We start from the raw sequence: 25378 nt of genomic DNA, 5'->3' as shown, positions 1-25378 counted from the left end.
TTTTAAGACGGGGTTTCACCATGTTGGTCAGGCTGGTCTTGAACTCCCAACCTCAGGTGATCTTCCTGCCTTGGCCTCCAAAGTGCTTGATTACAGGCGTGAGCCACCACACCCGACCTCTTTGTTCTTATCTGTATTAATTTTTAATGAAATGTTAGAAAGGAAAGTTTATGAAATAAAAGCATATGTTTTTAAAGTAACAGCTCTGAGGGGTGCCAAGAAGGCCGAATAAGAGGCAGCTCCAGAAATCAGCTCCCAGTGAGAGAGAGTGGTCTCCACAATTCCAAATGAGGTACCAGTTTCATTTTGTCTGTCTGGTTGGGCAGGTATAAACCAAATAGGGCAAGTTGAGGCAAGGTGGGGCACTGCCCCACCCAGGAGGTACATGCAACTGACTGGAGGACTGGGGGATCTCCGCCTCTGGTACTTCAGTTCAGATACAGCACTCCACCCAAGCCCTCTAAACCCACAGAACAGGAGATCTTCACCGGGCTGAAAAGCCTCAGCGAGCTGCCTGAACAGGGCAGAACAGCAACTTTGTCAGCACCAGGGCTGTCAGCATAGATCTAGGCAGAAGCACTGGCTGACACAAATGCCAGAAAGCCAGCTGGATGGAGCCACCTGCCCCCTAGAAAGAAGGGGAACTGAAAGCAGGGAAACAGACCATAGGGCAGGATGGGTACCCCACCCCACACAAAGCCCAGCAGGCTAAAAAACTCTCACTCCAGAGTTTTGCACCCAGAACATCAATTAGAGAGTGACCAGGATCGATCAAGCTCAGCAGGGGGAAGGGCAGCCACCATTGCAGAAGCCAGCCTAATTTTCCTGAGTAAATAAAAGACGCAGTAGCTCCACTGAATCAGCAGCAGCCCAGCAGCACCTCTGCAAGCAGACAAAGGAAAGGCCGCCTCCTCAAGCAGCTACCTGAGAACAAAGATATATAAATCCAACAAGATGGGAAGAAACCAGCACAAGAAGAATGAAACCATCAAAAACCAAAATGCCTCTCGCCCACCATGAGATTACAACTCCTTACCAGCAAGGGAACAAAGCTGGATGGAAAGCGAATTTGACGAATTGACAGAAACAGGTTTCAGAGGTGAAGTTCCTTTAACTTCTCTGAGTTAAAGGAACATGTTCTATCCCAATGCAAAGAAACTAAAAACCTTGAAAAAGTTAGATAAAATGCTAACTAGTTTAGAGAAGAACACAAACGACTTGATGGAGCTGAAAAAAATAGCACAAGCACTTCGTGAAGCAGACACAAATTTCAGTAGCCGGGTAGATCAGCAGAAGAAAGGATACCAGAGATTAAAGATCAACTAAATGAAATAAAATGAGAAGGCAAGAAAAGAGAACAAAGTGTGAAAAGACATAAACAAAGCCTTCAAGAAATATGGGATTATGTGAAAAGACCTAATCTATGCTTGATTGGTGTACAGGAAGATGACAGGGAGAATGAATACAAGCTGGAAAACACTCTTCAGGATATTGTCCAGGAGAACTTCCCCAACCTAGCAAGGCAGGCCAATTCCTCAAGAAGAGCAACCCCAAGGCATATAATTGTCAGATTCACCAGGGTTGAAATGAAGGAAAAAATGCTAAGGGCAGCCAGAGAGAAAAGTCGGGTCACCCACAAAGGGAAGCACATCAGACTCACAACAGATCTCTCAGCAGAAGCCCTACAAGCCAGAAGAGAGTGGGGGCCGATATTCAACATCCTTAAAGAAAAGAACTTTCAACCCAGAATTTCATATCCAGCCAAACCAAGCTTCATAAGTGATAGAGAAATAAAATCCATTATGGAAAAGCAATTGCTGAGAGATTTTGTCACTACCAGACCTGCCCTACAAGAGGTCCTGAAGGAAACACTAAACACAGAAAGGAAAAACCAGTACCAGCCACTGCAAAAAAGAACCAAATGGTAAAGATCAATGACGAAATGAAGAAATTACGCCAACCAAAGGGTAAAACAAAAAAACAGTAACAAAATGGCAGGATCAGATTCACACATAACAATATTAACATTAAATATAAACGGACTAAATGCCCCAATCAAAAGACACGGACTGGAAAACTGGATAAAAAGCCTAGAACCATCAGTGTGCTGTATTTAGGATACCCATCTCACATGCAAAGACACACATAGACTCAAAATAAAGGGATGGAAGAAGATTTACCAAGCAAATGGAGAGCAAAAAAAAGTAGGGGTGGCAATCCTAGTCTCTGAAAAAATGGACTTTAAACCAACAAAAATCAAAAGAGACAAAGAAAGGCATTACATAATGGTAAAAGGATCAATACAACAAGAAGAGCTAAATATACCCAAAGAATTATAAATTGTTCTATTATAAAGACACATGCACACATATGTTTATTGTGGCACTGTTTACAATAGCAAAGACCCAAAACCAACCCAAATGTCCATCAGGGATAGACTGGATAAAGAAAATGTGACACATATACACCATGGAATACTATGCAGCCATAAAAAATGATGAGTTTGTGTCCTTCATAGGGACATGGATGACTCTGGAAACCATCATTCTCAGCAAACTGACACAACAACAGAAAACCAAACACTGCATGTTCTCACTTATAGGTGGGTGTTGAACAATTAGAATATGTGGACACAGGGAGGGGAGCATCACACACTGTGGTCAGTGGGGGGGGCTGGGGAGAGACAGCAGCGGGTGGGGAGGGTGGGGAGGGATAGTGTGGGGAGAAATATCAGATATAGGTGATGGGGGGATGAAGGCAGCAAACCACCTTGCCATGTATGTTCCTATGCAACAATCCTACATGAGCTGCACATGTAGCCCAGAACCTAAAGTACAATTTTAAAAAAAAAGTAACAGCTCGTGAAATAAAATTCCTAGTTTTCTTAATCTCACATGCATCTCAAGGCCACCTGTGCCACCTTAAAACTATCTGAGTTAAAAGCAGAGTAGCAGGTCACTACAAAAACTTCAGAAAGGAGAATTCCTTCCTTCACACTCACCCGAAGACAGACGAGCACAAGATACCTGAAGGTGGCTTCGTGCTAGACCCCTGCTATGCAAAATGTGGTCGGTGGACAAGCAGCATCCACCTCACCCAGGCACTAATTGGAAACGCAGAATCTCAAGCCCCTCCTAGGCCTAAGAATTCAGAATCTGCATGCTATCAGATGCCCAGGTGATTCACTGGCATGTTGAAATATGAGACCTCCTGCACTAGCTCAGAGGTATAATCTCCAGTTGCATGCTGTAATCACCAGAAATGTTCTTTAAACCTATCAGCCTAGCGTGGGTTCTATCATGGAGACAGGGAATCCAAATCTCTAATGGGGATTCCTGCATGGGAGATTCCAATGCACAGCTTGATAATGAGAATCCCGCATAACAGCCAAGGTGTCTCCTTCTGTGCTCTTTCAAACATACCTCTGTTGTAACATGTGCAATAACAGCTCTAATCCTTAGAGTGCTTTCTAGGTACTAGTCACTATGCGGAACACTTTATCTATATAACTTGCTTTAAATCCCCACAGCCCTGCAGCCTTGTTATTGGCATCCCTGTTTTATAAATGAGAAAACAGAATCTTAGTGTTTAAGTAACCTTTTCAGCCCCCTACAGCTTATAAGTAGCAAAGGGCAGCCTCAAACCCAGGCTCTCCCTTCTATGCTCTTAACCCTATTATAATATAGTCACTTGTTCACTTGTACCTCTCACTAAAACGATGACCTTTCAATGTTAAGATATAGTCATTCTTTATCTCCGGAACCCAATTCAAAGTAGGTGCATAATAAATATTGAGGGCTATCAAGTGCGTCAATTTATTGTTATTTTGCAGACGCACAATAAAAATGGGTAAAAATATGGATGCGTGAGACACAACTCAGAAACCCTGAGCTGGGTGACAAGGTTGGCCTTCTCCCTCCTTCAGGATGGCATTAGGAGCTTAGTTGGTGCCAACAAATATTTTATCTGCAAGTCTGGCCTCAAGTCACCATCACTGAGACCTTTCACCATACCATACATCAAGGTTCGGGATCTGGGATGCTTATGCCAACATTCCTGATATATCAGGGGAGCTCATGACACGCCTCCATGTTTTCCATGTGGGTCCTCAGACAACAGAGCCTGAAAGAAGGTTGAACTAAATGAATACTCAAGTGCCTTCCAGTCCATTTACAGCTTCCATTTCAGCTACAATTCCCAACTGTCTCCAATTAGCAGACATTTGCATAGACATCTGAAGGCATCGTGTACTCCCTGTAGCCTGTAAAACAGCTATGATTTTGGTGCCTCAGCACCATCCTATAACCCAAATCTCCAGTTCAACTTTGCTTTCCATGGAAGCTCTTCACCCGCTCCAACATGAACCTTGTACCCACACCCAAGTGACCAAAAAAACTCAAGAGAGACCAGTGAGTTACTCTGATGTTTATTTTAATGCGTCTTAGTCCACACAGTTGGTATAAAATCAGAAAACGCCAAGCAAAAACAAAAGGTCTGGAGTCTTAGCATCAGAAGGGCACCATATATACATCTACAGTTGGTGGCCAATACAAGTCATTGCCAGACAGTCCTTGGAGGCACAGAACAGCCTAGACCCAGCCAAGCTCTGGGAACTCATGGTCCCAAGGAGTCTAGACACTTGGTTCTGATGCTCCGACCGTAAGAAAAATGTGGGAGCGATGAAGGCTTTATGATTTACTCATTATAGTAATAATAGCAGCCTAGCTAGGTACAAAAGCAGTTATAAACCATTTATATTACACAGAATTATTCAGGTCTCCATTTTATTTTATGTTGTAAAATTGTTAATTGGATTTCCAGTGAGTCGTTTAGATGATTAGTGATAATAAGGAATGGTAAATCTATAGCACCATTTCACAGATTTGTTGTCACTGATTTCTCATTTAGATGTGTGACCGAGATACTCCACCTGCAAGGGCAAGTATGCCAAAGCCACTAGCCATGTTTTTGCAAGGGCTCCAGTTTGGGCGTTTTGTCCATGTGCGCATAAAGCTTCACACGGAGGTTCAGGCAGCAGCTGTTTCTGTTGGATGCACTGGGTCACCCACCAGAAAAGGGCTTTTGGACATTTGGGGTTTCTACCCACACTTTGGTTTTCTAAATGAGGCGGACTGGGAGGGAGGTATCTTCTTTCAGATCAAAGGGAAGGGGCAAGATGGAGTTGTTTTATTTCTGGGCAAAACAAAACAAACAAACAAACAAAACAAAACAAAAATACTGAGCTGGATTATACTGTTAGGATGTAAAGTTCCTTAGCTACTTCTTTAAGGTTCAACACGAGGCTGATGGTCAACATAAAAAGCAAACAATACTATGTACATATATGTAAAAAGTGTTATAAATAGGTTTTATAAACCGGAGATATTATATACATCTTCAATCACCAGCAACCCCCACTTCCACTGCTTTCTGTTTGGTTTGGTTTGAGTTTAGGATTTTGGGCTAGCTCTTTTTTTTTTTTTTCCTGTTTTTTGGTTTCCCTTCCTCCCTTCCCTGTGTACGCTCAGAGCCTCAGACAGACTGTCTGGGCGCCTCATTCGCGTTTCCGCAAGATCACGTAGACGACACCGCTGAGAAGGGCCAGGGGGAAGGCCACCCAGGCCAGGATGTAGGCGAAGCCATAGGAATAGTCTGAGTTGAGATGCCATTCCGGGTGCCTCACCGTGTAGATGGCCGCAGCACTCATCACACACAGACCTGGGGGAGGAGAAGGACAAGCTGGGTGAGAGAGAGTCCATGGCAGAGCGGCCCCCTCTCCGCCACCCCGATGCAGACAAATGCTGGGTAGGAGGAACGTTTCTACCTCTGGAAGGAACTTGCTTCCAGGTCCAGAATTGAAAGGAGGCAGCTCAAAAATATGGGAACAAGGAAAACGACTTGCTCTCCACTTCCAATCTCGGCCATCCAGGCCATCCTGTCTTAGGGTTTTCTTTACGTTTTCTGCCTCATTTCTCTTTCTTTAACTGTCACCAATTTCCAGGCCACACTACCTGGCCGGCAAGCCTTCAGACGGCAAGAAGAACCTGCCTATCTTTCTGCAAGGGTGGCTGCATATGGAAGCCCCTGGAAATCTATGCACCACTCCACAAATGAGTGGTGGTGTTACCAATGGAAGTGAAATGACATTTTACCATTACTGGAGTCATGTCATGGTAAAGGCATTAAGCTCCACACAGACCACAGGGACCCATGGTTCCGCTGGCAGAGCTGCCACATACCAGATGAAGCAAGTGGTGCCTATGGACTCTGTCAAGCCAAGGAATGTATGGAGGGGGGAAATAAAGGTAGGAAGACATGAGGATGCAGCAGACAGTATGAGTGGGAAACCACGCTTTTGGGGGGAAGATGATCAAAGGCAGGCTCCATTTGCCTGCATGCCCCAAGGTTGCATCTGAAGCCCAAAGAGGGATAAAGGGCATTGGATACGCACATGGGTCAGGCCACCCTCCCTGGCCCACCAATGCAGCCCTTCAATGTGGGTTAGAAAAGAAAGGCCTCTACCTTGGGTCCTGTGGAACAGCCAAGCTCAAACTGATGGCCCCAGCCCATGTGACAATCAGCGTCCCCTCACAAGGAAGGGCCTAGTGATATCAGCACGCCAGCCTGGAGCTGCACAAAGCCTGGTCTGTTTCCTCCCTGAAAACAGGGTCTTTTGAGAAGCTCTGAGTGACTCTATTATAAACCCAGCATGCTGTGTGGGATTCACGTGGTTCCAGAGCTCCCAATGCACCCCCCCACCTCGGCCACCTACATTTAACCTCACTGCTATTTGGGCTGCTGTTTTACTGGACTCTGCAACTTTGTTTGGAGACAGTGCAGTAGTGGGAATACGCCACATTAACCACCCTGTTAAGACCATCCTCCTGCAACTCAGAGGAGAAAACTCCCACTTGATTGGCCTCCATTGACAGAGCCACACAATAGCCTTGGAACCAAAATGGGATGGAATCCAGGACCTGCCACCCACAGGAAGTTCAGAGGCCAGTAAAGATGGCCGTGTCAGGAGGGAAATCATCGCTGGTTAATAGCTGATGGAGGAAAACAGCAGTTTTGATCCGCTGAGGACACATTTGCCTTGATGTCCAGGATCCTTAATTATCTTGCCCCACTGTTTCATGGCTTGCCTCTCCAAAGTGCTAACTCTTGTCTTTAAGAAATACCGAAGTTGTCTCCTGAGTTCTGTCCGACTTATCTAATGAGGGCAGGGCAATAAAAAAGGAAGCATGACCTTGGCAGAGAGCAAGGTGTTAACAGAGTGCTAGCAGGGCAGGACTACGCTTATCGTCGTGCAGGCAGGGCTCCAGAATGGGCTGTCTAACCAGATCTGGCATGAGAAATGCCTCAGGGGCTGAGTGGACCAGCTACTCCCCGATTTCACTGGCTAAGAGAAAACATCAGATTCCATCCTTGAACAAGAGGGACAGAAAAGGGCAGTAAACAGAAGCGCAGTGACTAACTAGACAGCTTAATGTGTATGACTTTCATCTTAGTAGAATCTCAGAAGTGAATGACTCTAAGCTTAACTGTGATAAGCAGTGAACTTAGACATCTACAAAGCCAGAGAGAGGATACACACTTTCTGTGATTGTTGTCAGGGGACTGATGTTTTAGGGAGTATATTATTACAAGAGGGTCTGCAGGTAAAGCAATAGATGTACCCTGAAATATATAGAAAAGGATGATTGTTTGGCTTGGCACCCTCTGCCTGCAACCCAAGGCAGTTCATATCATCCAGGAGTCATCTCCAAAAGCCAAATACGCCTCCTAATAAGGGGACTGTCACTCTCTTTCTCAGCAACCAGTAGGTGGAGATGCATCACCAGGTCCCTGTGGCAAGGGTGAGCCCCGAGGCACAGGCAGATGTTCTGTACTTTGCCAGTGACCAGGACTCCCTGGGAGAGGCCTGAGCCTGGGAACACAGATCAGCTTTAAGCAGGACACTGACCCTGTTCAGACAACATAAATGTGTCGGGCATTCAACTTATAAGAGTTTCTCCCTGTCTCAGGATGACGAGGTCTGCAACAACTTCCCACAAGTTCTCTCTCAAGCCCTTTTGAAGAGAAAGTCTTAAGCTCCTTTAACAGTGGCTGCAACCCCCTGAGAGTAATGAGAGCCCAGAGCCTTTGGAAGGGAGCGCCCAAGGAGCCAAGGTCAAAGGAAGCAGCTGAGGGAATTCCCTGTACATCCTTATCATCTCCATTCCCTTTGGTTCAGTGAACATTTAATGAGTGCCTACTGTATGCGGGCACTCTTCTAGCTGCTGTTCTAGGTACACCAAGATAAGTGAGACATGGCTCCTATCTTAAGGACTGTGTGTCTGGAAGACAGACATCTGCATATAATTTTGATATCGTCTGATGGAATTTCAAGAGAGGGAAGGAAATGCACCAGATACCCTAAAAGCATAGACGGGCACTAAGTCCAAACCGGGGAACTGGAGGGGCCACATGGACTGTCATATAATAGTCTGATAGCTCACTGAGGGCCAGGAAAGAGAGGGCCTTACATGGCACGTTAAGGAAGTTGTGCTGAGACGCCTCTGAGGAAGCTTCAGCAGAGAAGAAACATATCAGGAGAAACATGTCCCTGTTTTAGATTGATCATTCTGGCCACGGTGCAGAAAATGGATTCAGGGGCAGGGACAAGGCAGGTAGCTGGAAGGTACATGAGGAGGCCTCTGCATAGCTGCACTGGTGTTAGTGAGTCCAAACAAAAGAAACGAGCGTAATGCCTATGGAGGATGCTACGGAAACGCAGGACCCAGCAGAGGGCTGGCTGTGGGGTGAGGGAGAGAGGAGAGGACAGCATGACTGCCTGGTGTGTTCACTCAGCCAAGGAGGAACACGGCGATGTCTCAGAAGCCAGGGGAATAAAGCTTCAAGGAGTGAGGAGCTAACAGTACTGAAAGGAGCAAAGTGATCCAGCAAGTTAAAGACTTCCAAGTGTACTTTGGGGATCTCAGCAAAAGCACTTTTATTTGAGAACCTTCGGCAGAAGCCAGAGAGAAGTTGGCTGGAAAGGCAATGTCAGTGAGCCTGCCAGGATGGTCACTGGAAGGTGTAGCCATGATGTTGGGGTGATGAGTGGGTGCCTTTGTCTTCCTCCCCCTTCATCCTCAGGGCAACGAGGCAAGACAGGAAGGGGCTGTGAGGCCTGTTCCTCTGAAAGCAGGAAACTTCTCTGTGTTTCTGTGATTGAAATCCACTCCTGTTTCATTTTCTGTACCCAAGTGACCATTGCTACCTAGGAGGCCACTCATAGCATTGACTCTGATCTAGGCCTGGCCAGTGAGACATCCAGAATCATTCACCCCTAACAAAATTTTCTCAATGTGGTATTCGACGTAAGCCATCTTTGAATCACTCTGAACAGGATGGCACTGAACTTTTATTAATCTCCTCACTAAATTCTTTTTTTTTTTTCTTAGAAAGGCAGGGTCTCACTCTGTTACCCAGGCTGGAGCAAGCGCAGTGGCCTGATCATAGCTCACTGCAGTCTTGACCTCCCGGCCTTAAGCAATCCTCTTGCCTCAGCCTCCTGAATAGCTGAAACCACAGGTGTGCTTCAAAGCACCTGGCTAATTTTTACATCATTTTTTGTAGAGATGGGGACTTGCTTTGTTGCCCAGGCTAGTCTCGAACTCCTGGCTTCAAGAGATCCTCTCACTTCAGTCTTCCAAAGTGTTGGGATTACAGGCATTAGAGACCATACCTGGCCCAAATGCTTTTATTCTAAATGCTCTATAGCTATATTGATCTTTCTATTAACAGAACAAATGAACAACAATAACAAAAGGATAGAGAAAGTAAAACTCACTCATAAGTCCCCTCTATTCTTTTTGTCCTTAATCCTAGCAACTACACATTTGACTTGAATTTGATTCTGCCAAGAAAACACAATTATCTAATCATCCAACCAATAGTTTCGTTCAGGCTCCTCTCCGTGCCCCACATGGAGCTTGACGTTGGGTGTAAGTAGTGAGATAAATCAAAACGTGCAAATCTTTCTTTTCGGTCTGTGTCTACACTAATTTCTTGATGTTTTCCAGTCTCGTGCAACCCAACCCAACAGAGCTAAGGCACGGATAACTACCGTCTACGAATAGATGGCTATAGGTTCCAAAAATAAGAATGACTCCAAAGTCCAGACACAGGATCAGGAGATTCCTTCTCTAAGAACATGGTTTAGTTGTTTCTGGCGAAGCATCCTAGAAAACCTTACAGTGAGATTAGGGGCAGTTTAATGGCTACATCCGTGGTTCCCAACCCTAAATGCACATCAGAGTCACTTAGGCAGTGGATGTATCCCAGAACTATTAAATGAGAGTCTCCAGGGATGAGGCCTGAATACTGTCTTTTTTTTTTTTTAATTTGAGACAGTCTCACTCTGTTGCCCAGGCTGGAGTGCAGTGGCATGATCTCAGCTCACTGCAGCCTCTACCTCCTGGGTTCAAGCGATTCTCATCTGCCTCAGTTTCTTAAGTAGCTGGGACTAACGGTGTGCACCACCATGCCTGGCTAACTCTTTTATTTTTAGTAGAGACAGGGTTTCACCATGTTGGGGCTGGGCTGGTCTTGAACTCCTGACCTCAAGTGATCTGCCCACCTCACCCTCCCAAAGTGCTGGGATTACAGGCATAAGCCACTGTGCCCAGCCTACTGCCATGTCTTTTAAAAAGGATTTCAGGTGATTCTGACGCACAGCTCAGGTTGAAGACACTGAACTAGAGGAAGGAGCCTTTTGATATGCATTCAGGAAGCAGCCAACCTAATGCAGTCAAGAAAAGATAGTCCGTGTGTGAGCCTTGTGGCTAAGTGAAGAAGAGATGATTTGGCAAACCATGGAGACCTCAAACGACACACAGAGCTGTAATCTACAGCAAGGAGACAGAGACAGCTCCCAAACCTACAGTCAGCTCCAAGAGCCCTAACACCTTTCATGTGATTTTCCGGAAAGCTCATGTGTGCCATCCATAAAGACCACAGCTGGGCTCACCAAGGGGAAGCTGTGCAGAGATAACAGCCCATAACAGCCACTTCAGGAGACTACACAGAGATTCTAGTGGTTTCCACTTAAAATGCTTCAGTGCATTGAAGAGGCATTTGCCCTGCATGCATGCTCATAGATTTCACATCCCATGATTGTGGAGCTACTTTTTCTTCCTTGTGTCCTCTCTCTTTATTTCTTTCTTTCTCTTTCTCTCCTTCTCCTTCCTTTCTTTCTTTCTTTCCTTCTTTCTCTTTCTTTCTTTTTTTCTTTCTCTTTCCCTCCCTCCTTCCCTTCCTTCCTTCCTCTTTCCCTTCTTTCTTTCCTTTCCTTTTGTTTGTCAGTTTTAGCTTCTCTGACTACTTCCTTGATGTTGTCACTTCCCAGGTTTTCCCAAAACCTGGTTTCTCATCTCCAACAACCCTACTCTAATTAGTTCTCTAATTACTAACTTCTTACTAGTCCGTGAGTCAGAAAAACACATGACAAAATAGATGTAGAACTGTCACACGATAAGGGAGCCAGGAAATCTCTAAGTAGAGTTCCTAACTCTTTCAGTTCTCAGCATTAGTGGAAAGACCCTGCAGCCATTTCCAACGCAACATCCTAGAGAGCTAAGATTCCCAGGAGACCAGCTCTCAGATCACTTTGACCGGGATTACCAACAAAGGACAGGACATTCTCAGGACTTACAAATTACAACTGCTATTACAGCTCAGCATTTCAAATTCAAGATAACTTCCTATTCAAATGTGGACCAACGGATAACTGAAAAGTCAGTCTCATGAGAGGTAAGTAGCTAAATATAAAGGGGATAAAAGGGGACAAAGCAGGTGCTTTTTTCTTTTGAGATGAAGTTTCACTCTTTTCACCCAGCGGGAGTGCCATGGTACATCTCAGCTCACTGCAACCTCTGCCTCCTGGGTTCAAGTGATTCTCCTGGCCTCAGCCTCCCGAGTAGCTAGGATTACAGGCGTCCACCATCACGCCCGGCTTACATTCAGAATTCTGCACTTACAGCACAGTTCTAAACATCTTGTATTGAGTTTGGAGGAGAATGAAAAGAGTGAATGAAGCAAGGGTGGATTAGTAAATATACTTACATCACAATACCTAGGAGAAGAGTGTTTGGCTGAACTGAAATACTTTTAACACACAGTGCAGTTACTTAAGGCTTCTTATCTCTGGACTTTGAGTTTGGGCCTCAAATGGTGTAATGATGTTGCTAAAAAGACATCATTAGAGGACTTAAGGCTGAAACAGCTCAGCAGGATGAATGAAGATGGAAGTGCTGCCTATCCTAGGGAGCCTCTTCAACAGCAGCTTAGCTCCTCTCGGCTCTATACTTTCAATGTGATTGAGTCTTACAGTAGAGGCTTGCATTCATCACAGATGTTTGGCACTTCAAAATAATACATGGTGCAAATCTGTATTTACCTTCCACTGTAAATTAGTTCTAATAAAAGATGATATAAAAAGCAGACCTTCTGCCTTGGATTTTTGTGTTCTTGAAATTTTTTGGTGGATTCTGTCTTTAAAATATAAGGATAAGGAATTCACTATATTCAGTGTAAACAATCGTTCCTGTTGTGAGCTGGGTGACACTGGACATTCATTTACCCTCTGGTGGGCTCAATGTATTCATCAATAAAATAACGAGCCTGTACAAATAAAATGTAATCCTTTTCACATCAGATAGGTAATGTGCCAACATCATAACAAGGTTTGAGAGAGGGACATCTCACACATGAGCATGAAAACCCAATCATCACTTAGGAAGCTAACATTTCAATATAAATACATTATAGAACTTCTGGTTCCTAAATCCATATTATCTTAAGGGCATATTCACTGAGGTAATGGATATGATCATTATTTGATTTGATGTCAAACTAAAACCAGTAAGCAAAAAAAGAAACCCCAGAATATGTTACAGTTGTCTTTATTAGATCTGAAAATTGAGTAACGATAACTCTTCACTTTAATGTACCTGAAAAGATATCTCCTTACATAATCAGTCATTTAACAGAGCCAACAACCATTCAGGAGCTTGGCTTGTTGTAATAAGACATGGGTAAGTAGCAAAGCACTGTTTGGTTTTGAAATTTCAAAAACATGAGTATTGAAATGTTGTATTTAAGTGTTTAATAAGAAGTGGTTCATCATTGACTTCCTTTTTTCAGGAAAGAGGAACTCTCTGGCTTCTAGAAAAGGTCACCAATATCTAAACTCAGGCTGTGTCTTCTCATATAACCCTAATTAAGGCATTATATCCATCAAAGACACATGGGCTGCCTTCAACTTTCCAGCCACTGCTCCTGAGCACAGGGTGGTGAAATGGTACCATGGGTATCTTGACAACCAACTCAGAGAAGAGACGCTACAGTCTGCCCTCTCAGAGGGTCAGAACTGAGGACATCTCACAGTACCCAGACATGATGGTACATATGAAGTTTGGTATCTGTGAATTCGGACTACAGAATCCACCACTGCATCTGCCTCTTGCTTCTCTCCAATGTCCTCCTGACTCAGTCAACAGTAAGTTAACAGACAGATAAGAGCTAATGAAGCAAGATGCTAGGCAGAATCCAGAGACAAAGTTGGAAAACGTCATCCTGGGTAGTAGAAGTTTCTAGGACTGTGTGCACTGTGCATATTAATAATCTAATGAGGGAACTTGAAGACAGTTTAGGGGAGAGATTAAAGAGACCTCTCATGTGTTTTCATGTGTTGTCATGGTCCCATGTTTGAAAACGATGATATGGTACACAGGAGTGCCAAAATGAATATATCAGAGGATGACAGCAGTAAATCAAAGCCCAGTGGAATCTAGCAAGCGGAAGCAAGGAAGGTGAGAATTTGTCAGTGTGACTTCATCACTACCTCCTGGTAGAAGACACGTACCTGAGAACAACTTTGCCACTTCTTAGCACATCAGGGCCATTTCCTGGAGGCATAATAAAATCTACAGGAAACGGCTCTCAAGCCTGACGTTTGCTTTATCGATAGCCTCATATTCACTCTGATTATGTGTCCAGGTTGTAACGTCATTCCTGGTGATATGCCTGGCTTGGGTGGGGACCTTCCTTTCAGGTCCTCTAAGTTCTCTTTCATACGCATCTCATTCCAGGGAGAAGGGGAGAGTTCTAAGTTCCAAGTTCTAAGACATGTACATATACACAAATGCACACACACGCAAGCACCCACCCTCACTTTATGGAAAGCATCCAGTGGGTAAACTCATGAACATCAGTCATTCTGGGGCTACATCCTTCTACTAAACTAATCATTCTGCAGCCTTGGATGGGCCCCGCTTCCACATGGACTTTACCATTCACAACTTACCAGCAAGGATTTGGAAGATTCCAGTGATGTAAAATCTGCCCCCCTTGGTGAGGGTGAAGAGTTGGCAGAAGAACAGGAACAGAGACAGAACGCTGAAGATGACTGACAGGATCATGGTGGCCTGGACAGACTGCAGCCATTCTGGGGGGAAGAGGAAGTTGGTTAGGAGAGCCGGCCATGGCCAGGGGAAGACTCTGCCTCGAGGTGCAGGGCCTGAGGGGTCATGCCTGCTGACAGTACAGTCTCACAGGCGGCAGAAGCAGAAGCCCTTTTTCCTTAGCAGAACTCAGACAATTCACTTTTGCAATCTAAAATGTCATCATTTCAATTTCTTTTGAGGAAAAAATATATACATATATCAATGCATATATATATAGATAGATAGATACATACACATATATGTACCGATATGTACACATTACACACATATAAACCTATATGTACAAATATGCATACATACATGTATGTGTTTCTATACAGATACATGTGTATATATAGGTATACAAATACACAACACACACATACATATAAAACACATGTGAACATTTAGGGAGGGGCTACAAAAAAGTCTATAGTCCCACCACTAGTAGTTACAGTCATGTTAAAATATATTGAATTTCCTTCCAGTGTTGGTGCAAATGTGCTACTTACGTTCATGTGTCTGTGTTAAAGAGGCCCTGAGCCCTGCTTACTGCCTTCCCTCTTCTTGCCCTCAGGGGTCTTTGAAGGGCTTATGGGAACTTCTGCATTCCAAGAAAAATAGCTTGAAACTACTGTTCAAATTATCTGCATTTCCCAAGAAGAGGTAAAGATCATGGGAATGGCTGTTAGGGCCCAAACTAATTTTTTAGAAGAATGGAAGAAAATATTGATGGATAAAGCTATGTTCTCTATTTGCTTGGGCAACCTGTGGGGTTTTTTTTGTTTTTGTTTTTGTTTTTTGGTCAACTCTGATCCTGGCCATTAGCCTCAGCACAGAGCAGTGTGTGATCACAAGCCACCAGAAGGGATTAAGGCTTATGCTTCCTTATCCCTGTTGAACCCCAAATCTCCAAGCTTCCAGCTGAAATTCAGGCAAGAAGACAGTGCCTCCTGTGTACGATTTCTTCAGTTCATCATGCAAATTCATGCCATTTTAGGGAGGAAAGAAGAAATAACCTGAGTTCTGCACTGTAGAGGGAAGCCCAGAATACAAAGCTGCATTTGGCCTCTGTCTTGTCTTCCAAGTGCCACAGAACACTGGGGGCAGGCACTGCTCTCATGGAGGAAGAGCAGCTGGGGAAGCTGCAGGGTTTAATCCTTCCAGCTCAGCAACCACCATATGTAATGGTTTCAAAAGCGCACATCAACGCTTAACTCAGTACTCACAGCTCTGAAATCTAGATGGCTTATAATTCATAACAGTAAGATAAACTCGTTTTGAGTTGCAAGCAGCTCATGGCAGAATTTTAAGGGTGTCAATTAGGTTAACTATTACTAGAGTTTCACATAAGATGTTTCCAAGGCACAGACTGGAAACATTTTAGAGTTGGAAGAAACCTGAGAGATCAACTAGCCCAGCTCCTTTGCATTGAAAGAGATTTCCAAAGGTGTTTTCATGAGCCCAAATGGCACAGCCAGATCTGTGAGGCCTTTAATTCTAGTCTAGTACTCTTTGCATTCAAGCACAACGTATGCTTCTTTTATTTTTTTAATTTCTTTGTCAATTAAAGTAGGAAAATGACAGCTAATGGGTTGTGAGCCACCCTGATTTCACTCTTACATAACCTTAATTCATGTTTGCCTTTATCCAGCATAGTGGTTCTTCTGGAGGAGCACTTTGCAATAAAGATAATGTTGCCATAATATTATTTGCTTAAAATAAACAAATTATCTAGTACTCCTCTGGTAGATGCAACTGAAATTACAAAGAAATCTGAGACCCAAATCTGAAACTAAGACAAATAAAGGGATTCACTTTGGCTGCGAAATGTCCCTCCATGTGCACTCTCATGAGGAGTATGGCTGGTGAAGGCAGTATCTTAGATTTCCTTCTCCAACCCTGAGATACCGTCTTCACCCTCATCCCCATGCCCCTGTAATTATCAGCAGGAACTGCTGTGAACAAGACCTCACATATACAGAAAACTTAAAATATTTATATGTTCAATCTATATAAACAGAAAGTGTCTAATATTTAATAATGCAACCTAAATATTTCTTGAAATATCTTTCACCAATAATTTGAATTATATTCCCCAACCCATTACAACTGAGCTGTTTTGCCGTAAGGTGTTTCTCAAATCAAATCAGAATCAGAGGATCCAGGACATTTTTATTCAATGAGCATTTGTTGAATACCTACTGTTTTGAGCCAAGCCCTCTGGTTGGCTCTGATGATCCAGAGATGAAGAAGATGGTTTTCAACCATAAGCACAATAAATAAAACACACGCATTAAGGCAGTAAGTCTATCATCGACCACATTACATGTGAATGGGTTCAAGACACTCATAAAATATGGAATTTTATTTTGGATTAAGACATTTTGGGAGGCCGAGGTGGGTGAATCACTTGAAGCCAGGAGTTCAAGACCAGCTTGGCCAATATGCCAAAACCCCATCTCTACAAAAAAATACAAAAAAATTGGCTGGATGTGGTGGTGGGCACCTGTAGTCCCAGCTACTCAGGAGGCTGAGGCAGGGAATCGCTTGAACCCAGGTGGCAGAGATTGCAGGGAGCCAAGATCATACCAGTGTACTCCAGCCTGGGCAACAGAGAGAGACTATGTCTTAAGAAAAAAAAAAAAAGACATTGTAGCTACAGCTATATTCTAATATTATAGATATACCTAAAACAAGCAACTGTCAAAAAAAAAAAAGATTTTGAAAAGAAGCTTCAGGCAAATATTAACAAAAAAGAAAGTAGATAAAGTAATAATAGCACCATAAAAAATAGTGTTTATGTTGAAAGGATGAAAGTGGTTTGGTTTTTTTCACAGAGGAAAGATTTGGTTTATTTGATCTTTACTTCCAGTTTACCCGAGCTATGACTGAAGAAAATAAATGTTTATACATATAATAACATAGCCTGGAAAAGTAAAAAGCAAAAAAAAAATCCAAATATGAGAAGAAATTGTTAAAACCACAATGACAGTGGCTTTAGCTTCCCTCCTCGAAAAAGATGTCAGGTAGACCAAAAATAAGAAAGCATATAGATGATATAAGAGGACTAACAAATTAGATCTAATAGATGCATAGAAAATTTGTGTCTATACAGCAAAAGACACAAATTTTCTATACAGCAAAACCATAAGTTATTTTCAAACACATGGGACAGCCTTTCAAACTGACAATATACTAGGCAACAAAGAATATCTCAATAAATATCAAAGCAGAAGTGATATAGTTTCAACATATAACTAAAGGCAAACAGAAATTAGACATTAAAAACAAACTAGCCAAAATAAATTTGGAAATTTAAAACCAGTGTTCCAGATAATTCCTCAGATAAAAATACCAGGATGAAAAGTAAAAATTTCTTCTGCAAGGAATTATATTGAGAGCCACGTGGAACACCTATGGATTGTGGCCAAAGCAGTCAGAGAATAATGTATACACTTCTATGCGTATGTTAGAAAAATCCTTAAAAAGAGTGTACTAAACTTTCAACTCAAGAAGCTGAAAAAAAGCAACAAAAAAAATCCAAAATTAATTGACTTAATACAAATAAAAGCATTGACTAATGAAACAGAAAAAAATGTAATACATTTAATAAAAATATCTGGTTCTTGAGGGGGGACATCAACAAGTTAGACAAATTTTATTCAAGTATATAAAAGAAACGCTAAGGAAACAGAAGCATACTATGTTCCTGAACAGAAACACTGAAAATTATAAAGATGCCGATTTCATCCAATATGATCTACAAAGTCAATGCTCTTCTAATCCATATTGCAACTGGAACTGGAAAAAATCAGTTTAAAAATTCATCTAAAAAACAACAAGCAACAGCAGACAAGAAAAATGTTGAACCAAACACAACAGCAGCAACTAAAAACCAAAATGAACAAACAACCAAAAAGAAAATCAGAAAAGCAAATGAAACCAATGAGTCAGGTTATCACCTACCAGATTTATAACATATATCTATACTTTGTTACAGTATATGATATTAATTAAATATATAATTAATAATTATATAACTTTATAATACATAATTGTACAGCATATCATAGAACTATGCTATATAATTATATATAATTATAATTAATAAAATGTATTTTATTTATAGATATACAAAGCTTATATTTATATCACAGAGTTTTAGCAATTCAAAAATATTATAGTAATCATGGAAGAAAAATAAAAGAATGGGACAGAATTAAGACTTTGGAAGCATACACGTAAATTTAGTATATAATAAACAACATCATATAAACCAGTAGGGGAAAATACAGCAGACAATAAGTGATGTTGGCTATTCATTTGGTAAAACAGAAAATTAACTCTCTAGCTCACATCATTAACAAAATTAAATTACAGCGGGAACAAGGAGAAAATGGCTAAATGTAAAATTTCAAAGCCATGTGATTAGCAAAGGAGAAATAAGAACAGCCAGTAAACATCTTAAAAGGTTCTCACCCTCACTAGCAACCAGGGAAATGTAAGTGAAACTCATGAGGAGGCTGATACCAATTTTCATCCATCAAATAGGCAAAATTCAAAGAAATGAATAGTATCAACAGAACGAATAAGTGATAGGTACCTGCATACACCACTTATAGGAATAATAATATTATAATCCTTTTGTGACCAGCCATTTTATGGCAAAATACATTAGGTTGGTACAAAAGCAATTGTAGCTTTTGCCATTAAACTTAATTTAAAAATTGTAACACCTCCAGCATGATGACACAATGATATATATGTTCAAGTGTTTACAATATCATGGAAAAACATTGAACATATACTCAGAAAAATAAATAAGGACATTCATTGTAGCATTTCTATGAGGGAAAATAAATTATGGTACATCCTTACAATGAAATATTTTGTAGCAGTTAAAAAAATCACGAGTTAGAAAATGAACAGTCTTTCAAGGATCTCCGAGACAATGAAAAGAGTAAGGTGCACATACAACATGTCATCATTATGAAAACAAACACGAAAAAACAATGTAATTATATATAGACATCCACAGGCATGCACATATTCATAGGGAAAGAGCCAAAGTTGTGTCAAATTGATACCAGTGGGTTCCCCCAGGAACTACTGTTGCAATGAAGAAGTTTGGTCAAGAAGACCTTTCAGTTGAGAATATTTTCATGTGTTATGATACATGTACTGCTTAAATAATCAAAAGCAACTTAAAAGTCTACAAAGGTGAAAAAGATGCAGCCATCAATTGACTTATTAAGAGTTAGGATTCCAAAACTCAAAGAGCTACTGGAATTTGGGCAGACTGGGCTTCCACATGCCCAGGAAAAGAACAGAGGCTTTTCCTTTCCTCCAATGCCATTGATCAAAAGCTTCACGGTGACAGCGAGGGAAAAAGAGAGCCCAGCCCAGAAGGAAGCAACCTCCATTCCAGCTCCAAAAGGCTGGTGCGAGATTCAAGAGCTCTGCTTGTTGTTCAAAGGGAAGCCCACGGGGACCTGAGGACATTTCCTAAGCTCAGATGTTGCTGCTCCCCAGTCAGAACCATTCATCAGAACTGGAATAGACAGATGACCAGGGCAGTAAGAAACATCTGATATCTCACACTCCGGAAATGACAGGGCTTTGATCCTGTCCAAGGATAGGGTCCCGTGCGAGCATGTGCAAAGCCTGACTCTCTCCAGCATTTGTGTGCTCCTGTTAGAACTGCCCAGGCGGGGCTGAGCTCTGTTGTCAAGTTCTTCTGACCACCTGCCTGACTTGCCACATAGATTTTTTTGGCCTTGAATTCCTCTTCACTAGCTGGAGGCATTAATATATTTCATTGGGTTGTCGTAATGATCAAACAAAAGAGTTGCTATTGAAGCTCTAGTAAAGGATAGTGCAAATAATCCCACCTAAAAGGCTAATGTGAGAAGCAGGGAAAACAAGCATTTATAGGCTGTTATTGAAGGTCCAGGCCCTGCAGCATTTCCATCTGGGTCACACCAAGCAGTATGAAAATGGGAGCCACAATGTTCACACAAACCAGGTTCTTAGCATGTCGGCCAGAACTCCTAAAAGTGTTTTGATACAACTTCGGTATCAATTCATATCTATTCTCCAGCATAAGGGTGCTACAGAGTCTGAAAGCAAATACTGCTCAGATAGCAAACTATCTATAGAGTCAGAGAGCAAATACTTAAGGCTTTGCAGGTCATACGGTCTTTTTAGCAACTACTCAACTCTGCCTTTGTAGCACAAAATGAGCCATCCCCGTGGACAAGATGTAAATGAGTCGGTGTGGCCCATTCCTCCAATAGCCATTTATCCAGTAAAATCTTATTTACAAAAAGCAGGTTGGATTCGACCTGCAAGCTATTATCTGCCAAACTCTGCTACAGCAAAACAAGTCAGAGATACAGAAAATAATTGAGTTCAGAGAAATATAATGCAAGGGAAAATGCTGTCAATTACAAACCTATTTTATTTAGATCAAACCTGACGTGCCGCCAACATCCCAAGTGGCTAAACTGTGGATTAACCTGAGCCCCGGTGTGGCGATACTCCTCCCCATCCCCCCACCCAAATTGCAAGTATGTAATAAATAGTAGAGCTTACGCTGAATACCTGCTGTCATTCTCCAGGCCACACTCAGTTCCTGGTGCAAAGTGGAGACCTGATAAATATTTGTGGAGCTCCCAGCGGCGGTTTTAAGCCAATATCCAACCTTGATGCTAAATGCTGGAATTAAAAACTAGAGCTCTGGCCGTCCGTGGTGGCTCACGCCCGTAATCCCTGCACTTTGGGAGGCCAAGGCAGGCGGATCATGAGGTCAGGAGACTGAGACCATCTGGCCAACATGGTGAAACTCCATCTCCACTAAAAACACAAAAATTAGCTGGGTGTGGTGGCGCGTGCCTGTAATCCCAGCTACTCTGGGGAGGCTGAGGCAGGAGATCTCTTCAACCTGGGAGGCGGAGATTGCAGCGAGCCGAGATCATGTCACTGCACTCCAGTCTGACGACAGAGCAAGACTCAGTTTTAAAAAAAAAAAAAAAAAAAAACCTAAAGCTCTTTGCAGGCCTACTGTTCTACTGAGAGTGTCTGGTACGAGAGCTGCTGACAGGTTTCTGACATGGGCCGTGGCAGCATCCAGATCCAGCTCCCCCAGCAGATAACGGGAAGCTTGGGTTGCACAATGATCAAAGCTCACTTCAAGGTCAGATTCCTGCTGTAGGAGCAGCTGAGCGATGAAGGAAATACATCTGCCCCCTCAGCTATATTCTTAGCCCAGGGCCCACAACCTAATGAGTTAAGGGCTCAGAAAAGATGAAGAACATGTAACAATTCATCTGCATCTTTCATTACCAGCATGGAACCACTCCTGCCCCATCTCAAGGCCCACACTGGGCAATTCATAAAACTGTTCTGACTCAAGAGAACAGGATTTGTTGAAAGTGAAAGGAAGGACAGCTGCAAAAGAGTCAGCAGAGACCTTGGAGAGGCCAGGAGAGAAAAAGCCATGGCAGAGTGAATCACAGAGGCAAAGAGTTAGCAATACCTCCCGTTTGCATAGTGCTAGACTGTTTTCAAAACACAGGACCCAAGACTAGGGCTCCCACGCCCAAACCTCCCAACCCACACCATCACACAGATCGCCATTTTCCTTATTTCTCAGTATGAATGTCATTCCAGAAATAGCTGAGTCTCTGAAAGGTCCCCATCATAAACAATGTGGCCTTTCCCTGTATGCTTCACCCACCAGCTCAAGCATGCCTAGAGCCCAGTGTGGGTCTTGCCCCCTGGGTTTCAACTTCTCCCCCAGCCGGTGGCCTTGAAATGAGACTCGCGGGTCAGGCTAATTTTGCCTATGATTCACGCAGAAAGCAAAACAGATGGAGACAACTAGGTGCCAGCCTGGCCCTCATAAAGGTGATGAAGGCCACACGGGAGGCTCTTTCAACAGGTAATCCTGGGGCATTTTAACTAGAGCAAAACCTGTGGCTGGCCACTAGTGAGCGCAAACAGCTCAGTAAGTGGAAGGAAACTTCATGTCAAGGAATTCCGGCTAAACCTGATACAATGGTCCAATGAACTGCATTCCTAATTAACAGGCTTTGCGGCAGGCACAGAGCTAGTTTTTCAGGGTCTAGTTTTGTGCTTTGGCATCCATATTCTTGTTCTGCTAGTGAGTTCTTGGACTTCTAAAGGGAAGAACATGCAGCCACGGAGATACCCGAGGTTGCTGGATGATAGTAAGCTGTTTGAGGTTTTTATACCCATATTGGAAAACTCTAGAAACAGGGGAAACAGAGTAGGCTTTGTTTATCCAAGAACTTGGAAGACTTACTCCACCAGATACAAAAGAAAAGGAGGGGTGTGGGTTGTGTGATCAAGGATATCCATCTCCATCCTCGGTAATTCACAATGTGCCATGATCTATCAAAGCCTGCTTAACTTTCAAAACTTAGTGTCTTTCAAACTGATTTATCAGGAAACTTTTTTTCTGTACTTTAAAAAAATAGCTCACTTAAAAACACTGAGTTTGGCCATAGAAAATGATGGGAAAGGAAGTTTCCAGTGCAGTCATGAGCTGCATCAATGGAGAATGAACAGGGAATAACTGGTTTAGTTTTAAGATCTTTAGGTGTAGAAGCAATTCTCTTTATAGAAATAATAGAGTTCCCCTCCTTCTTTCCCCCGAGGTATGAAAAAAGGCCACACATTATGGAAATTAAGAGCTAGAACAACAGAGATGCTACCCACACCCCCAGTGACAGTAGAGCACTGCCCATCTGTAAGCACAAAACCCACCTCTGCTCCCTATGCCTACTGAAATTCTACCCCATTGTCAAGGCCAAGCTCAGAGGCCATCTCCTTTTAAGATCCCTAAATGCCACAATTACATCCTGATTCTGAACAGAGGCTCCAGGACCCATACAATGTGTGGGTACCAACTTCAGTTCCTACCTAATGCCCACTCTGCTTTTAGGAAACCGGGGTACCTGCCCCAGGTTACCTGGTTTATTAGAAGCAGACCTGGTGCAGAAAAGCAAGGACTCCTGAGGCCCAGACTACTAGTTTTCCACTACAACACATTGGGGGTGCAAAGAAGTCAATGATATATTTGAAATCCAATGAATTAAATTATCCGATTAGCATTCTTCAGACTTAGAATCCACAAAAGCTAGAGAGGGAGAAAGGAGAATGGAGTGGCAAAGAGAGAGAGCCTTCCCTTATTCTCTGCTCATCAGCCTGCCAAGCCAGATCACTAACCTAACTTCAGAAGGGCAAGAAGAGGTCGTGCTTCTTGCTGGGACTCCAGCGGAATCTCATCAGCACCAGAGAAGCCACTGAAAGAAGGCAGGAGACAGCACCACCAGAGAAGGGAGAAAAACGGCAATCATCAACTGTTTGAAGAGTCATGATGTAGAGGAGAAACTGTGCTTTCTGTCACTGTCCAGGAGGCAGTACGGGGATTTAAACTCCTTAAGGATGAGCCAGGCAACTTGATAAAACCCAAGTCCAGCACATCAAGCATGAATGAAGGCAACTGTAAGTGACTGGACAAAAAAGGGGCAGTGTTGGGTTTAACGAAGTAATTTCTTAAATGACAATATCTCCTGGTATTCCTCCCCCATCACTTCCTGCTCATCCCCAATCTCCTCTCCTTCCTGTACCCTCGTTAACCCCTGGCATGCCCAAGACTTAGCCCTGGACCCTGTTCCCCTTTTCTGCCTTCTGCTCTCAACTGCCCCCCAAGTCATTGCATTCAGCACCACAACACTGAATACCTTTCGGTATAGAGGAATGACTCCTGACTTTGAATTTCCAGCCTAGACCTCTCCCCTGAGCTAAAGATTTCTAAATTGAAGTGCTTTGCTGATGACCTCTCTGATAGTCAAAATATTAATCCTGATTTCTACTCCTCCCCACAAATCTGTTCCTCCTTCCGTCTCCCCATCTCATTCCAAGATCCAACTACACACTAGCTACTCAAGCCCAAAACCTAGAGCCAAATAGAATCATTCTTCCCTAACTCCCTGCATGTAACCCATCAGCAAATCCTGTCATGGGACCTGTTTTCATCCCTGCTTCCCCTCCTAGCTAACCCACCTACTGCCTGCTAGCGTTGTTGCGAAGATTAAATGCGTTGCTCTTCAAAGCATGCCTGGCACTTACATGAGCTGTTTGTGTTCTTCACCTCGTCGTCATTGCCATCATCGCCATCTCAGTGTCATCATCATGTCCAGTCTGGACTATGACCACAAACTCATCACTGGGTCCCCAGAATTCATTCTCAACAGCCAGAATGAGCTTAGCAAACATAAATCAAATCATGCCACTCTTCTGCTTAAAACCCTTCACGGTGTCCCAGCTGTCCTTCTCAGTAGCACGGCCTGTGAGGCCCCAGCGATCCTGCTGCCATCCCTCTCGCCTGCGTTCCCCACCCTTCCTTCTGCAGCTAACTCAGGGGCTTGGCGCTTCCCTTTACCTCCTGGAATTTTCTTCCCATGGTTCTTCATACAACTGGTCCCTCCCTGTCTTTTAAATCTCAAACCAAATCACTATGGAAGGAAGAGGCCTTCCCTGACCAGCTCATTCCTCCAGGGATGACTTTCCATTTCATCACCCTACTTGTTTCCTGCAGAGCACGTTCCATTACCCACAGTGATCCATTTATTGTGTATTACCTGTTTCTTCCAACTCCCTGTGAGATGCATAAGGGCTAGGACCTGCTCTTTCTTGTTCATCTCTGTGCATCCCATTCCTAGAACAGTACCCAGGACATAAGAGAAGCTCAATAGATTGGAAGAACAAATGAATGGATCTTACTGTTAGCTCTTCAAAAATGGAAGAGGCTGTCTTGAAGGTAGTGAGTTCCCCATCAGGGTAGTAGGGTGACT

General features: G+C 43.1%; 1 protein-coding gene and 1 pseudogene across 3 annotated transcripts in view; both read right to left on the bottom strand.

Moving 5' to 3' along the window:
* Positions 1-4410: 4410 nt before the first annotated feature.
* The window catches only part of PMP22 (peripheral myelin protein 22), a 34098-nt gene continuing 13130 nt past the window's right edge, over positions 4411-25378 (bottom strand). For all 3 annotated transcript variants that reach the window (XM_037727239.1, XM_037727238.1, XM_017496851.2), the window contains 2 exons: positions 14354-14494; positions 4411-5718 (listed from right to left, as the gene is read on the bottom strand). In XM_037727239.1, the coding sequence (XP_037583167.1) occupies positions 5555-5718; positions 14354-14494 (305 nt within the window). In that variant the 3' untranslated portion in view covers positions 4411-5554. The remainder of the gene's footprint in view (positions 5719-14353; positions 14495-25378) is intronic.
* On the bottom strand, positions 12698-12795 carry LOC119466742 (annotated as a pseudogene).

The sequence above is a fragment of the Cebus imitator genome, unplaced genomic scaffold (assembly GCF_001604975.1).
Source record: "Cebus imitator isolate Cc_AM_T3 unplaced genomic scaffold, Cebus_imitator-1.0 Scaffold223, whole genome shotgun sequence".
Taxonomy (NCBI): domain Eukaryota; kingdom Metazoa; phylum Chordata; class Mammalia; order Primates; family Cebidae; genus Cebus; species Cebus imitator.
This window is presented reverse-complemented; position numbering and strand designations above follow the sequence as displayed.